The sequence below is a fragment of the Guyanagaster necrorhizus genome (assembly GCF_019112545.1).
Source record: "Guyanagaster necrorhizus MCA 3950 unplaced genomic scaffold BT62scaffold_39, whole genome shotgun sequence".
Classification (NCBI taxonomy): Eukaryota; Fungi; Basidiomycota; class Agaricomycetes; order Agaricales; family Physalacriaceae; genus Guyanagaster; species Guyanagaster necrorhizus.
The window spans coordinates 48634-62559 of NW_025064918.1; the positions used below are offsets into that span (position 1 = coordinate 48634).

Below are 13926 nucleotides of genomic sequence, written 5' to 3' on the forward strand. Positions count from 1 at the left end.
GTGGATATATTTATGTTCTCTCTGCAGAGCATGAATGAGATTTACTTTGATGGATTATTCTATCTCAAATTATTAGGCAATATCACCTTCTGACATACCTGTGAGTTTCTTATTTTCTTGAAACCTAAGTGGTGATGATCATATGGTCCAATATTCATGTATGCAGCAGACCTTACACATGCTCTTATCAAGGAGTGTGAAAGCTCATGCTTTGATGCACCCATGTGCATGTTTCATATTTGAATAAGCAAAGAGCACAGCAGATGATGCAAGAAAATGTAGTGATTCTATTGTAGACATAGTCCTTCTCATATGTCTGATGATAGTCGGTTTAGGCAATGGGCCAACTGTCTGCCTGAAATCTGGTATCCATCCTTCAAGCATCATCTTAAATAGTCCCACGTGATAGTTCGCGACGAAGCCGCACATACTTTTTTCGTCCTTGCGAGGTATTTGGCAAGTTCTTGATTGCCTGCAAAAGCTTTCTTCTCTGCTCCTCCACATCAATATGCCACTCTTCTCCGCACTGTGTCTGGTCTGTTAGAAAATCGTAGAGAGACTGATGAATAACCTGAAGCTGCCCCTGGGGTGAAACATGTACAACACTCCTCAACTTTGCTAACACCACCTCTGCCGAAGGATCTCCGGGCAAGAAAACCAAATCGTCCAGCATCCGAATGGTGACTTGACCAGGCACAACTATAAGAGCCCCTAGCACACCACGAATGCAACATCTGATGTCCTTATCCTTCTCAAGTTTACCTGAAACCATGACGCGAAGAGTTGTCCGATACAAAGCTGTTAAGGTATCAAATGCGATCTGGGAGGTTTTGGCGTTCAAGAGTTCTCGAAGTCGAGATTCACAGGGAAATTCAGCCAGGAAACTGCAAACAGTGACAGCCCAGATAAACAAGCCGTTCGCTCTTTCACTAAGCTTTTCCACAGCACTTTGTGATTCGCATACGTTCTGGAATGCCCCAGCATCGTTGTTAAGCAGCTGATCCTTGTATATAACGTTAAGTTGGACGTCAACGTATAGCCGTATATCTCGAATCACGTCCTCTGACGAGGTGTCCAAAGTAATCAGGGTCATAGTCTTTTGTGTCTGAAATACTCGAGTGATGCTTTCGATAGGCCGGCTCGATACAATGAGCCGCATAAAGGGCAGCATGGACCCAAAGCCCTCCGCTAGGATTCCAAGCATATCTCTCGAAATCTCCGAACATTCATCCAAGGCATCTATGATAACCACCACGGGATGCTCCTTCGACAAATTGGGGACAGATATCAATGGCTCCTGAAGAAGGACTCGGAACTGATCTCGTATAGACGATGATGGGACCGCCTCTGAAACCCAACGGAACCTTTGAACAGCATGGGAAATAGCGCTTGCGACATCATCATCAAACATACAAAGCGAGTATGCGATGGTAGTTATGAGTTTGGATGAATTTGAGAATTCTTTTCGATCACAGCGAATGAAGGCACCGAGGCGGCTGCGACTTCCAGAGCGGATCACAAGCTGCTCGTATAAGGTACCCATAAGGGAACTCTTGCCCGTTCCAGCCATGCCTTTGCACCAGAGTGTGCCCCCATCACATCTCTCGATCCAAGTCATTACTTCGTCGATGACTCGTAGACGCGTGCCTTGTAAGCATGTCGACTTCGGACCAAGTTTTATGGCCATAGGCGGTCGCAACATGCGAAGAGTTGTCTTGATTTCTGAAGTTGTCATCAGTTTCTAATTCCAAGCAATATTAAGCATCACCTACGCTGATGTTTATGTCCAGCCAATTCGGCTACGAAGGCTTCCTTTGAGATTTCTAGATGGAGTTTCTTGATAAGGTCGTCGAATTTCTGCTGTATTCTTTTGATGTCGCCTGATAGATTTCTATTGATTATCCGCCCTGGATAATGTATAGGGTCAAACAAGTAGAGAGAAGGAGACCCAGATATACCTGTGAAACTTTTCTTGGCATAGCTCTCAATGAACTTAGCGCATTGAATTGTCTGCTCAAAGAGCGCATTGTAGATTGGGCGGAGATTGTTGATATGGAGCAGGACTTCATTGTTACTGGCCTGTTCATAAGCCTGTAGCATAATCGCATGGAGATCGACAACGAGCTGGTCCATATCAATCTGATATCTCAATATCTACGAAATATATTAGCCTTCACAGAAGGAATATTACGACACCAGATCATCACAGAACGAAACTGACATCAATCCCCATAGAAATGATACTCCAAGCCACCTTTGCGGCAGGGTGAGCCTAGTTTCCGGAGGGATGGATTTTAGTGATATCATAATTTTATTAAAGTCTTTTGCACGCACCTCCGTTAGTATGTCTATCATCCTTTTGACAGCCCCCACACCATTAAGAAGAGCGCTATGTCTACTAACACGCTCTTTGGGCCTCTTAAAGTCTTTAACAACAAACTTCGCGACCTTTTCTTGATCCGACGAGTAAGCTATTTTTAGCGACACTGTCGGCATTGGGCGCACTGAGGTCGGACCGAAGAGCAAGAGCGGTTCATCTACAAACATGTGGTGTCAACGTTTGCGCCCGGATATCAGATTCATTGATCACGAACATACCGTCTCTGTTCTCATCGAATATCTCGGTAATTGGTATCTCTGCGCTACCAAGAAGCCTATGGAACAGCAGCGGAAATTTACGAGGAGTGTAGAGCTTCAAGACAACCATTGTCGATGGACTGAGTGGACCTCTGCACATGAAACGATATCAGACGAGTACTCCTGTTTTTCACCTCCACGTACAGCGGCATCCTGGGGGACCAGCTTGCTTTTGACTCCGAAGGGGGGGAGAGACATCTAACAGTGTCGGTCTTATAGACGAATTTATCACTGGTTGTGAGCATCAAGTAAACGCGGGTAACATCCGTGAACAAGATCCATTGCAGTTCCACATCTGTTTATGAGAGACAATGAGCGAAATAGATATCCACTATAATTAGGGACGCGCCTTCGATGACATGAAACTTGTCACTGTCACTGACTAGCATTAGATACGGAAATGTCGATTGAAAAAAAGGTAGAAAGAACACCTCTCGTCGTAAGGCATGAGATTCGATATTCAATGGTTGTCGTCCTGGGGCAACAAGACTTCCCACCTTCCCAACATGCGGTGACCGTCCGAGTTGAACACACTCTTGATGACATAAATAGAAGTGATGGCAGAACACTGACCACGCTGATTCCGGCTAAGTGATATCATAAGATCTTTGATATGACCGGTGACCGAGAGGTCTTCGTTTATTGTCCTATCGCAGCTACCTTGACCTAAGCGTCTATGCCATTTCTGGCCCAATAGATATATCAACTGTCTGCGCAACAAGAATCAACGAGAGTAACTACTAACTAACCGCATTCAAAAAACTCCTTTATCCAATGAACGCACAATACCGGCGACATCAGAGAGATGGAACAGGTTTATTGGTCACATGCACGCACCAAAGAGCAGGAGTATATGCTTCATGTGGTAGTTAACCCTAATAACAGGACAAACGTTCATCAAAGACCTTTTTCCGCTCCTCCACGTCGATATACCATTCTTCACCACATCGGTCCCGGTCCCGTAGGAAGTCATAAAAAGACATATCGAAAAACCTGGCAAAGCCATCCAACGACACTTGAACGACAGCACCCAGATCCGCCAGGATAAGGTATGCTGGCGGGTCACCGGGCACAAGTACGAGATCGTCAAGAATTTCAGCAGTCATCCCTTCAGATCTTCTCGGAATCATGATGGCGCCTAACACTGTGCAGATACAGCGCCTGATGACGTCCTTGTCTTCATCAGCTTCTGCCACAATCAAAGACAGTATAGCTTTGTAGAGATTCGCGATGGAATCTGTACAATCGGTGAGGATTTCCAGACCCAGGAGCGTTTGAAGTCTAGTTATAGTTGGAAATTCGCGTATGAATCTGCACGCAGTTACTGCCCAGACGAAAGAGCCGTTTGCCCGTTTACTAAGCCCTTCAACTGCAATCAGCGCTTCGCACATCCTCTGCAAGGTATCCGGTGCATGGCGCGCTTCCTGATCAGCGAATATGGAAGAGAGCTGATGATCGATGTAATATCGAATGTCACGACGAGTCGCCTCCGACGACGTGTCCAATGTGATCGGTGTTATACCGGAGTGGGAAAATGCCCAGACTATGCTTTCTAGAGGACGGCTCGCAATGACCATTCGCATGAAAGGAAGTCTTGATCCAAATCCATTTGCGAGAACAGCGAGCAGTTCGTCTGACGGGTTACATTCATCCAATCCATCGATGATAACAACCAGTGGCCCTTCATCAGCCAAGACCGGTACACTCCGCAACGGCTGCTCGATCAGCAGTTCGAACCGCTCCTTCTCGGAAGACGCGAGGGATGGGCTGCCGTGGGCAACTAGCGAAATGGCCATACCGATGCGGTTATCAGACATGCCAAGTAAGTAAGCAATGGTGGTAATCAGTTTCGACGAGTCTGGAGATTCCATGCGATCGTAGCGAATGAAGGCACCAAGGCGCTTCCGCCCGCTCGCATTAATAGCAAGCTCACGCAAGGTACCCATCAGCGAACTCTTTCCTGACCCAGATACGCCATTAACCCATAAGACGCCGCCGCTGCACTCTGCAATCCAAGACATGAGAGCATTGATGGTCTGCCCACGCGTCCCTCGCAAGCATGTCGACTTGGGACCGAGCTGAGGGAATACTCGAAGATGATCAAGCTGCCCCCGCATGACTGAACCATGTAAACCATGTAAATGAATGATCCGCTTCTAGGATCAGCCAAATCACATACCTAGTCGGTTAATCGGCACTTGCACGCCCAGGGTGACGACCTCAACTTCCTTTGTAATGGTAGATTGGAACAGATTATCCATGGCCATGAATCCTTCTCGAAATTTCACTGCCTTGTCCAAAAGCTGAGCACTCAAGGGATGCTCTAAAGAGATAATTACATTAAAAGTTCAGATAACAGTTTTATTATACGCACCCACAGTAATTTTCCTCGCGTAGCCCTCGATGAAAAGGGTGCATTCAATTGTTTGCCTGATGAGGGCTTGACGACAAGAACGTATGACTTCGGCATTCTCTTTCTCTTCCGCACGGCTCGCTGAAACATACGCAGAAAACATGGCTTTATAGAGATCGACGACGACTTTGTTCGACTCCTTGTTCTTCCTCAATATCTGCATCGACTTAGAACACTCCGAATGCTCTTCACGAGGAATGACTTACGTCGATTCCCTTTGACAAGAAACACCAGGCGATGTCGGCGACAAAATCGACCTGGTTAATGTCAGCTCTCAGCAATACAAAGTCACCGGTCATTCATCGTACGTACCTCTCGAAGATCTTTCATCATGGTTTTAACCGAGACTACGCGGATGTCGTCAGAGTAGGATATCCTGAAGGATGCTATAGTCGGTGATGTGGAGCTATCGTGGAAAATTGGAAAGGTTTTATCTGAAGATCAGAAGAGTCAGTCACATAATGATCGTGTTGAAAACGAACTCACAATCGTTCTCTTCTTCGAAAAAGTCTGAAATCGTCTTCTCAGTAGACCCTAACACCTCGAGCCAAAACGGGTGACGCCTATAAAGTATCAGCTTAACCTCCGTTGACGTGTCTATATTGTCCCTGGTGTAGGATTAATATGATGGCATCGCTCCTCTTAATGTACAGACTCACAAGCTAAGATTGACCAACCACCTCGGGGTAGCATCGGGGCTAACGCTGATCGTAGGATAAGACCGGACAACGCCGCCAACGACGACTTTCAGGGTCAGTCTCAAAACCTTTGTCGAAGGTCCAAGGTCGTGTACTTCGATATCTGTAGCAGTTCTAGAAACCATGACTGCCTGTACATTTAGGAAGACCAACCTTTTATAAAGCGCGGTTCAAAACTATGTCGTGTAAGAAACGGTACAAATACTTCGGCGGATGGACTCACGATATGTCTTCCACCATGGTGACTGATCGTCCGATACTGAAGAGGATGGATCGGCAACACGCGGTCAACCCGAAGCACTGTGCACGTGAGCTACCTGCGAGAGAATTCCTTCACGGGCTGCCGTGTTCGGCAAAAATTATGTAGCTAGTCAAGGTCTTAATGTGGTCGTAGAATCGTGGGTGCAGTATTGGGCCTTTAAACTTGACGGATTTTCGGTGGCGGTAGCGAGACACACTGTTGGTTCGGGGACTGTAGGCATCTTTGCGGCTTCGATGACGCTGCCTGTAAGGAAATATTAGCACAAATCTACGACAGGAAAGAAACAAGGCTGACGCACCATTTCCGGTATCGTAGACTGGCGACCGCCCAAGAATCGTGGATGACATAGAAGTTTTGAAGATGCACAACGGCGCTCATACTGAAGAATCGAGTTGTCTGCACGTCGGACTGATGAGAGAAATGTTATAAGCCGTGAGGATATGCGTTAGGATGACGGACGTACAATGTTCGGGGTGAGGACACCACATTGACGAACCCGACCAGCTCTCTGGTGTTCTTTTTTTTGCTTTTTTCCTTTTTTTGGAGGGGGGGAAGCAGATACCATTCGCAACTGACCAAGTCAGCCCGTTATAGTGCTCAGAGATACGGGAATCTGAGCCGTTCAGAGACCACTACCAAGAAAATGCTTTTACGCACGGTTCCAAACCAATGTAGGACACGGGTCGGGTCATCGCAAACGTCCACGTAGACAATTCCTCACCAACTCCTCCCTGGAATTCTTCTCCACTGTCCAGCCGTAATTTTGTCTTCCAAGAGTTGAGCGTAACTTCAGGAATGATAGCAACGGTGCCTGAATGATAATGCAAATGGGATACTGGTTAGTTCTCTTGAGCAGAAGAATCGACTTTGAACATACTGCTAAATGAGCATGACCGTTCATGGCACATACAATTGCTTGCCTGCCTCTACCTCAGGACGGCATTTCTGAGTAAAAGGTCTGCCATCATCAAGGGAAACAGCAAGTATAGTGCACCAGCATCCTTCAGAAGTCATCCTAGGCTATCCAAGAAGACAGCGTACAACCGTATCCACGAAAATTAAACTCGAACGTGAATTCGTCGTTCGGCGAATAGTCGGACGCGCTGTGACAAAGGTCGAGCCAGTGGCCCCAAAAGATTCATGCTACGCGTAAAACGTCTGTGGTAATTCGAATGTGGTCGAACAGGTAAGAACAGCGCGTAAAGGTGGCGGTAGGTGGCGGTGTGGTGGTAAGGAGGAGAGCCCAGAAACTTGCCATTTCGGGACGCCATCAATTCTTGTTTCAAACTCCCATGTTGGACAGCACGCCGTTCCCTTGAGCATCGCTATCTTTTGTTATTTTTGTTGCTATCCTCTACTGCATGTATGCGCCTTTGTTCAGTGCTTCTTCGACTCACAGCCGGCCACTGTTTTCTTCCAACCAAAGCAATCAAGCGTGTCAGCCGCCTTCGCGCTGGCGATCATGATGGAAAATTGACAGTGTGGGCCCTGATGATGAACTGCAGTTATCCCAGTTCTTGTGCGTCGCTTCTCTTGACACAAAGACCTTTTCTAATTTCCTTATAGATGACCATTTGCACAGCAGAAGCCATTCCTTTATCACCTCCTGACTCCAGATCGCCTACATCAATAATGGGGACAACCGTTCCATCTTTGAGGAAGAGAAACCGTGATGATTGTACCGGCGGAGGATCTGGAGCCATGAAACACTGTTAAATGCGAACTGGTGTGTCGTGTGTATGCATAGTGAAGCTTTGATCCGGTCCTCTTCTTCCTTCCCAGTTCTCAAGAACAAATAGCCCGCTTCGGAAGGTACATCCCAGACTCTTCTCTTTAAGTTCGCATCTGACTATAACGTATACAGGCACTGACTGCCCTGCAAGGTGCCAAAATTAGTCACGACTCCAGTCTTGCAATACTTTTCTGTGTTTCAGACTTGGGGTGTTTTCAATCTTATCTTCAGACTTCCTATCAACGATTGCAGCCGTTTTCTTAGTGTTTTCGAAGAAATGATGTCGTGGTGTTATACAAGATGTGAGATATGCATTCGTCTGTTCGGTTCATCCAGATCATCTTTACTTATTCATTCTGCCGATTTATCAGAGAGGCTCGCATTCCTTATATTTGTCGTACATTTATTACATCTGTTTGTTAGCCGAACAAGCCAACGCACCAATATTGAACCGGTGAACAGGCCTTACCCGTACATGCAAAAGTTGCGCTGATGCTCGAAGATTCTACATTACCCACTTAGCTACAATTATGGAACAGTAGTAGAACTTACTAGAATACCTGTAGAGGTATATAAGTTCTGTAGTCGTACCTCTAATAACAAGTTCTTCATCCCTCCATTCCCCTACTGCTGCCAGTACTGTTGTTACATTGAAAGCACAGGGCTGGAATCAAAAAGTGTGAAAGATTATGAAAGCAAGAACAAATTGGAGAATGCAATAATTAGATGATCTCTTTCAGAAGAGTCAGTAACTGACAAATAATGAGAAATGTCAGAGAAATAAGATGGTCCAGAATGATGCTGCATACATGTATGACAGGAAGCTGTACCCAGAGGAACCCACTCCACCCTGAGAACTGCATGAAGATTGACCTCAAGGATACACCAAGCCACCTGGCTGAGGTACCCCCCTGTCTAATGCAATAAATTCAACATAATCCTTTGGGTATTTTGAACTACACTTACTAAGAATACCCTTGTGATGCTGTGTAGTAGCTCAAAGTTGAGCCACCTGATGACAAAGAAGATGACAAAGGAGAATATGATGAGACTGGTGGATAAGAACTACACAAATTTAGATGCTAAGCAGGAAAATGGTATTCATATTTACCTTCCTTGAGATATAACAGCAGCACTGTAGCATCCTGTATTCATATTCACTGATGAGTGAAAGTGTTGCCCCTGGATCTGAGTCAGATGTGTTTTCCAGGACTGGTATGGATAGGTCAAACTTGAGCCAGTGACCCATGCCCCTGCAAGGAATGCCTGGATTGACTGATGACCCAGTTAATAAATAAGCACTTGTGAATATATTAAAATGTTCACTCAATTACATCCTCTGAGAGAATATATATGATTGTCAGGACATAGGAAGTCTAGGAAAGTGACATGCATTCATAGGATCTAATAGTATACACTCTTAGCTATCTTGTAGACCCCACACAGTGTAGCAATAAGCAGAAATGCAGTGTATAAATCACAGTATCTAATAGTATACACTGTTAGTTATCTTGTAGATTATAGGTACCAATCAGTAAGGTAAATGTAGCAGCATAGGTAAATACTCACCCTCACACATCAGAGCAATAAGTGGAAACATGGTGAAGGTGCTTGACAGTCCATATTCAGTATATAATGTCCATCCCAACATAAAGAGGTATTGAGCTCAGCTTGTGGGATATAATGGAGCCCCTGCTTGTTAATCCAACACTCTGCCTCAAGCAGCATTGTTGTGGGTGTAATAACTGCTCTCATAGGTTTAACAACTGTTTACTATCTCATCACCACCATCACACTCTCATTGGACCTCAATTCCATGTGCCATTCTACTCAAGCCTGGAGCTTCTATAGGCTGTATTCCTTTTCCATTTCATTGTTACCAGTGGAAGGAACTCCTGATATAACTATGCCTTATCCTGGGAACTTTCTCTCATACAGTCTATATGGAAATGTGTACCAGTACAGTGATGCTCATGAAATCTTAAATAGACTGATGAAGCTCACCATCTTGTTATTGCCAACAGACACTAGGCTATTCAGCTTACCCAGAGGTGAAGAGACCAGCCTAACATCCATTGCTCAAGGTATCATTTATACTATCAGTTTTGCCATGACCACATCCTGGCCCAGAACTTCTGCAATTGATGAAGATACAAACATTCTCATTATATAGTTGATATATTATCCACTAACTAATCTCATCAGTCATCCTGAAGCATTTCATTTTCCAATGACCTTGCTCAAAGCAGCATGTGATACAGTGCAAATGTCTGCTATCAATAAATGCACTATATTCCCTTCATTGGCTGCAGCAGCAATCAACACCACTCATTGCATAACTGTTCAGCTCAAAACAGTGAGGCTGATCAGAGACAAGCAGCTGCTTAGACTGTTCAATGCAATAGAGGCATTCATAGTGTCTTCAGACCTTCAGCCATCTGAAAGTCAGGATATCTTAGAGCTTTGGGCTTCTGCTCTGCTCTGATACTGTGGCAAATCTGTTTGGAAGATCTGGAAGGATCACCTGCAGATGCAGGAATCTATAAGAGCACTTTTAGCTGCAAGTGATGACCTTGCACTCAATATTTATGAGCCTGAGGATCATGCCAATCTCCTTGTATTGTATATGCTGTACAGCTGTTCAGATGTGCATTCTCTTTCTAGATATCCAATTACAAAGCTCAAAATATTCACAGAAAAAGTATGTGGTGTATCATCATGTCACTTTACTTGCTGACATTCCTACTAATGACTGTTACACTCCTGCTGGTGCTCAGTGGTGGCAGAAGAGATTGATACCATCAGAAATCAGTTCTGTGGAGCATGCCTTGGTTGACAGACTGCTCACCCCAATGGCATTGTCACCATCAGATGCAAACTACTTTGACATGCTATGCATACTTCTTTTGGTTCACATGACAGACAAGGAAACTCTCAACAAGATTGGACTTCTCATTGAGACTCAAATTAATGAATGTCTCTCTTCAAGCACATCTTCTAGCAACCAAGATATCATTTATGGAGACATCCATTCCTGGTCACAAACTCTCATTCACATTTTAACAAATCCTGAGGCAGCCAATTTGCAGTTAGCACTGGATACATCTATCCTTGCAATTGAGTATATCTTTTCTCTGCTGATTATAGTTTTTAGGACTCAGGGTTCTTTCTAATTTGATTTGCTATATGAATGAAATTATAATTCAGACAAGAGCTTAATAAAGGTATTCATATCTTTATCTGCCATCACACTAGAATTGGGTTACCAGACTTTCTTCAGTGATGATGACATAAAGGAGCTTATGACTCTGATGACATAATTCCTTGAGGATCATTATGATACTGATGTGGCATGAGAGGCATTGCAACAGTGAAGGGATATTGTAGACTGGTTACCTCAGGATGTTATCCAAGCTTATGGAAGACCATATGCCTTGTTAATGTTGCAGGCAGGTTATTAGCATGCAGTGAATAATGGTCAGGCTAAGTACAATAGTCAATTGCTTAAAGGGAGTTGACCATCAACTCAGGACAAAACTGTCTATGCTTATATAAGGTTGATATCAGATACTTGTGTCATCCTGCAACACTCCCCCTTGACACAATACTTCTCAGAGTTCAAAATCCAACAGCCTGATTATGTGAATCATCTTCTCCTTTCCCAAGTCTTTTGTGAAGATGTCAGCAGGCATGTCTTCTGTGCAAAGATGTTCAATATGTATGTGCCCCTGCTCAATCTTGTCTCATAACCAGTAGAAGCAGAGGTCAAGATGTTTGACATGACCATGATGGTCAGAGTTGCAAGTGACAGAGATAGCAGACTGGTTGTCAATCAGCAGTGGGGATGGCAACAGATGATGGAAACCAAATTCTGTGAACAGATTTCACAGCCACAGAATTTCCTGTCCAGCAGAGATGGCAGCCACATATTCAGCCTCTATGGTCAATAAGGTTACTATAGATTGTAGCTGGCTCATCCAGCTGACTGTACCTGTGCCCATCTTGACAACATATCCTGAGGTTGAATGCCCATTATCTGGATTTCTACCATGATCTGTATCTGTGTACATTTTGAACAGCTCTGGGTTTGTAGCATCAGGTGAATATGTCAATTTTAGGTTGATCATCCCCTTTATGTATCTGAGGAGGCATTTCAGGGCCTCCCAATGCCTTAATCCAGGGTTTTTGCTGAATCATGATAGGATGCTGACTGCAAAAGCTATGTCAGGATGAGTGGTGATGGCCAAGTATGCTACAGAGCCAAGGATCTGGAGATATGGGATGTGCCACATGGTTTTCTATTTCTCTGAAGTAGCAGGGGACATCAAGCTGGATAGCTTAGTGTGTGGATCAAGAGAAGTACTGACACTGTTACAGTCAGACATTCCAGTACATTCTAGGATTTTTTGAATATACTGTGGTTGAGAGTGTGTGAGTGTTCAGTTTAGACAGTCTCTGTGTATTTCAACACCAAGGAGGAATGAAGTTGGACATAGATCACAAAGTTTGAAGTGCTTCTTGAGGTCATTGACAACACATCATGCAGACTCCATGGACTTTGCAGCAATTTTTACATCATTGACAAACACAGAGATGATAATTCAAGCATCATCTCTCATGTACACCCATATGCTATGTTCACAGCATACTCTGTCAAAGCCTATCTTGATCATAGTGCTGTGGAGCTTTTTGTGCCATTCATGCTCAGCCTGCTTTAGTCCATAGATGGACTTGAAGAGTCAAAGCATCTAGCTCTTGTCCTTTGTCTCAAATCCCTCTGGTTGTTGAAGGTATACCTCCTCTTTCAGATCACCATTCAGAAATGCTGATGAGATGTCCACACTCCAAAGCTCCAGGTCCTCAAGTGCAGCAAGAGTGAGGACTGTTCAGATGGCTGCCCATTTTGGAGTAGGAGAGAAGGTTTCAGTGTGGTTGAAATCTGGCTGCTGTGAGTACCCTTTTGCAACATAGTGTGCCTTGTAGCATTCAATGGATCTATCAGAGTTATGCTTCACTTTGAAGACTCATTTTCCACCTATAGCCTTTTGTCCTGGAGGGAGCTTCACAAGCTCAAAGATGCCACTTTCCTGCAGTGCATTTAATTCCTGCTGAGCTGCCTCATACTATTTTTCACTTTCCTCTCCTGGCCAAGTCATCACCTCTCCAAGTGTCTTTGGCTTATCATTGGATGCAGATGCTTGGTTTGCCATCTCCACTGCTATCTGAAATATGAGCTCAAGAGCTTCTGTATATGTGATATAGTCATTATCATGCAATACAAAAGTCATTTCTGTGACAGTGTCTGTCTCAGTAAGCTCTGGCTCAGCAGTGGTTTCATCAGTAGAATCAGAGACAGGTTCATCTGAGTCTGGTGAGTTTATCACATTAGTGCCAGAATGTTTATGGTGAAAACCATGTTCAGTATTTGGAGATGGAATTATAAGGCCTTTGGAGTCATATTGTGGCTTGAAGCATGCCTGAGGATATGAGAGTGGTGAAGAGGGTGTAGGAGATGTTGGAAGACTTGATAGTGGAGTAAGAGGTGATCCTGGAGGTGTTTGCATATCTGGTAGAGTGGATGGAGCTGACTTAGATGGCAAGAATGGTGATGATGAGAGTTGCTCAGATGGCAGAGATGGCTTATCAGTAGATATGTCCTCTCTCCCTTGATGAGGCATTGTTGCATCAGGTATAGCAGTATCTGTGCTGTTATATCTGTTTGTAGGAGATATATCATCACCAAGGGGATTTATAATATTTCTGTGATTTCCAGAAAATACATGCTCATTGAATACTGCATGGCTGGAGGTGATGAACTGCTGCATAGAAGGGTTTCAGAATAGCCAGCCTTCTACTCTCTCTGGATACCCAACAAAGATACATTTTTGGGTATGTAACTCTAATGCTCAATGTCTTTTTCTTCATACTAGCACATATGCAAGACATTCAAACACACAAAAGTGAGATATATATGGTTTTCAATGATTTGGGTCCCATTCTGTGAAGAGTGCAATGTTCAGAAGAGGATCTGTGGGGATGCAATTTTGGACATGGATGAATACTTGGAGAGCAAGATTCCAAAAAGATGGTGGGAAATGTGACTCATTTAGCATAGCAGTGATGGCCTCTGCAATCATGCAGTTGGCTCATTCTGCTGTGCCATTCTGGTATGGTTTATCAGATT

At 44.4% G+C, this 13926-nt stretch overlaps 3 protein-coding genes across 3 annotated transcripts; all 3 read right to left on the bottom strand.

Moving 5' to 3' along the window:
- Window positions 1-224: 224 nt before the first annotated feature.
- BT62DRAFT_955983 (uncharacterized protein) lies at window positions 225-3173 on the bottom strand. The gene is made up of 9 exons (XM_043188358.1): window positions 3069-3173; window positions 2987-3015; window positions 2782-2932; window positions 2599-2729; window positions 2335-2537; window positions 2222-2272; window positions 1959-2154; window positions 1773-1907; window positions 225-1722 (listed from the first exon to the last, which is right to left on the bottom strand). The coding sequence occupies exons 1-9, from the start codon at window positions 3083-3085 to the stop codon at window positions 389-391; spliced, it is 2247 nt and encodes a 748-aa protein (XP_043034793.1). The 5' UTR covers window positions 3086-3173; the 3' UTR covers window positions 225-388.
- Window positions 3174-3233: 60 nt separating this feature from the next.
- Window positions 3234-5709, bottom strand: BT62DRAFT_489066 (uncharacterized protein). Its single transcript, XM_043181144.1, has 6 exons — window positions 5537-5709; window positions 5363-5484; window positions 5257-5307; window positions 5012-5207; window positions 4817-4960; window positions 3234-4756 (listed from the first exon to the last, which is right to left on the bottom strand). The coding sequence occupies exons 2-6, from the start codon at window positions 5381-5383 to the stop codon at window positions 3513-3515; spliced, it is 1656 nt and encodes a 551-aa protein (XP_043034794.1). The 5' UTR covers window positions 5384-5484; window positions 5537-5709; the 3' UTR covers window positions 3234-3512.
- Window positions 5710-8252: 2543 nt separating this feature from the next.
- Window positions 8253-8991, bottom strand: BT62DRAFT_923394 (uncharacterized protein; the record flags this gene model as incomplete). Its single annotated transcript, XM_043184503.1, has 6 exons — window positions 8253-8264; window positions 8295-8302; window positions 8334-8381; window positions 8552-8657; window positions 8709-8807; window positions 8854-8991. 6 exons carry the CDS (start codon window positions 8989-8991, stop codon window positions 8253-8255), a joined length of 411 nt encoding a protein of 136 aa, XP_043034795.1.
- Window positions 8992-13926: the final 4935 nt, after the last annotated feature.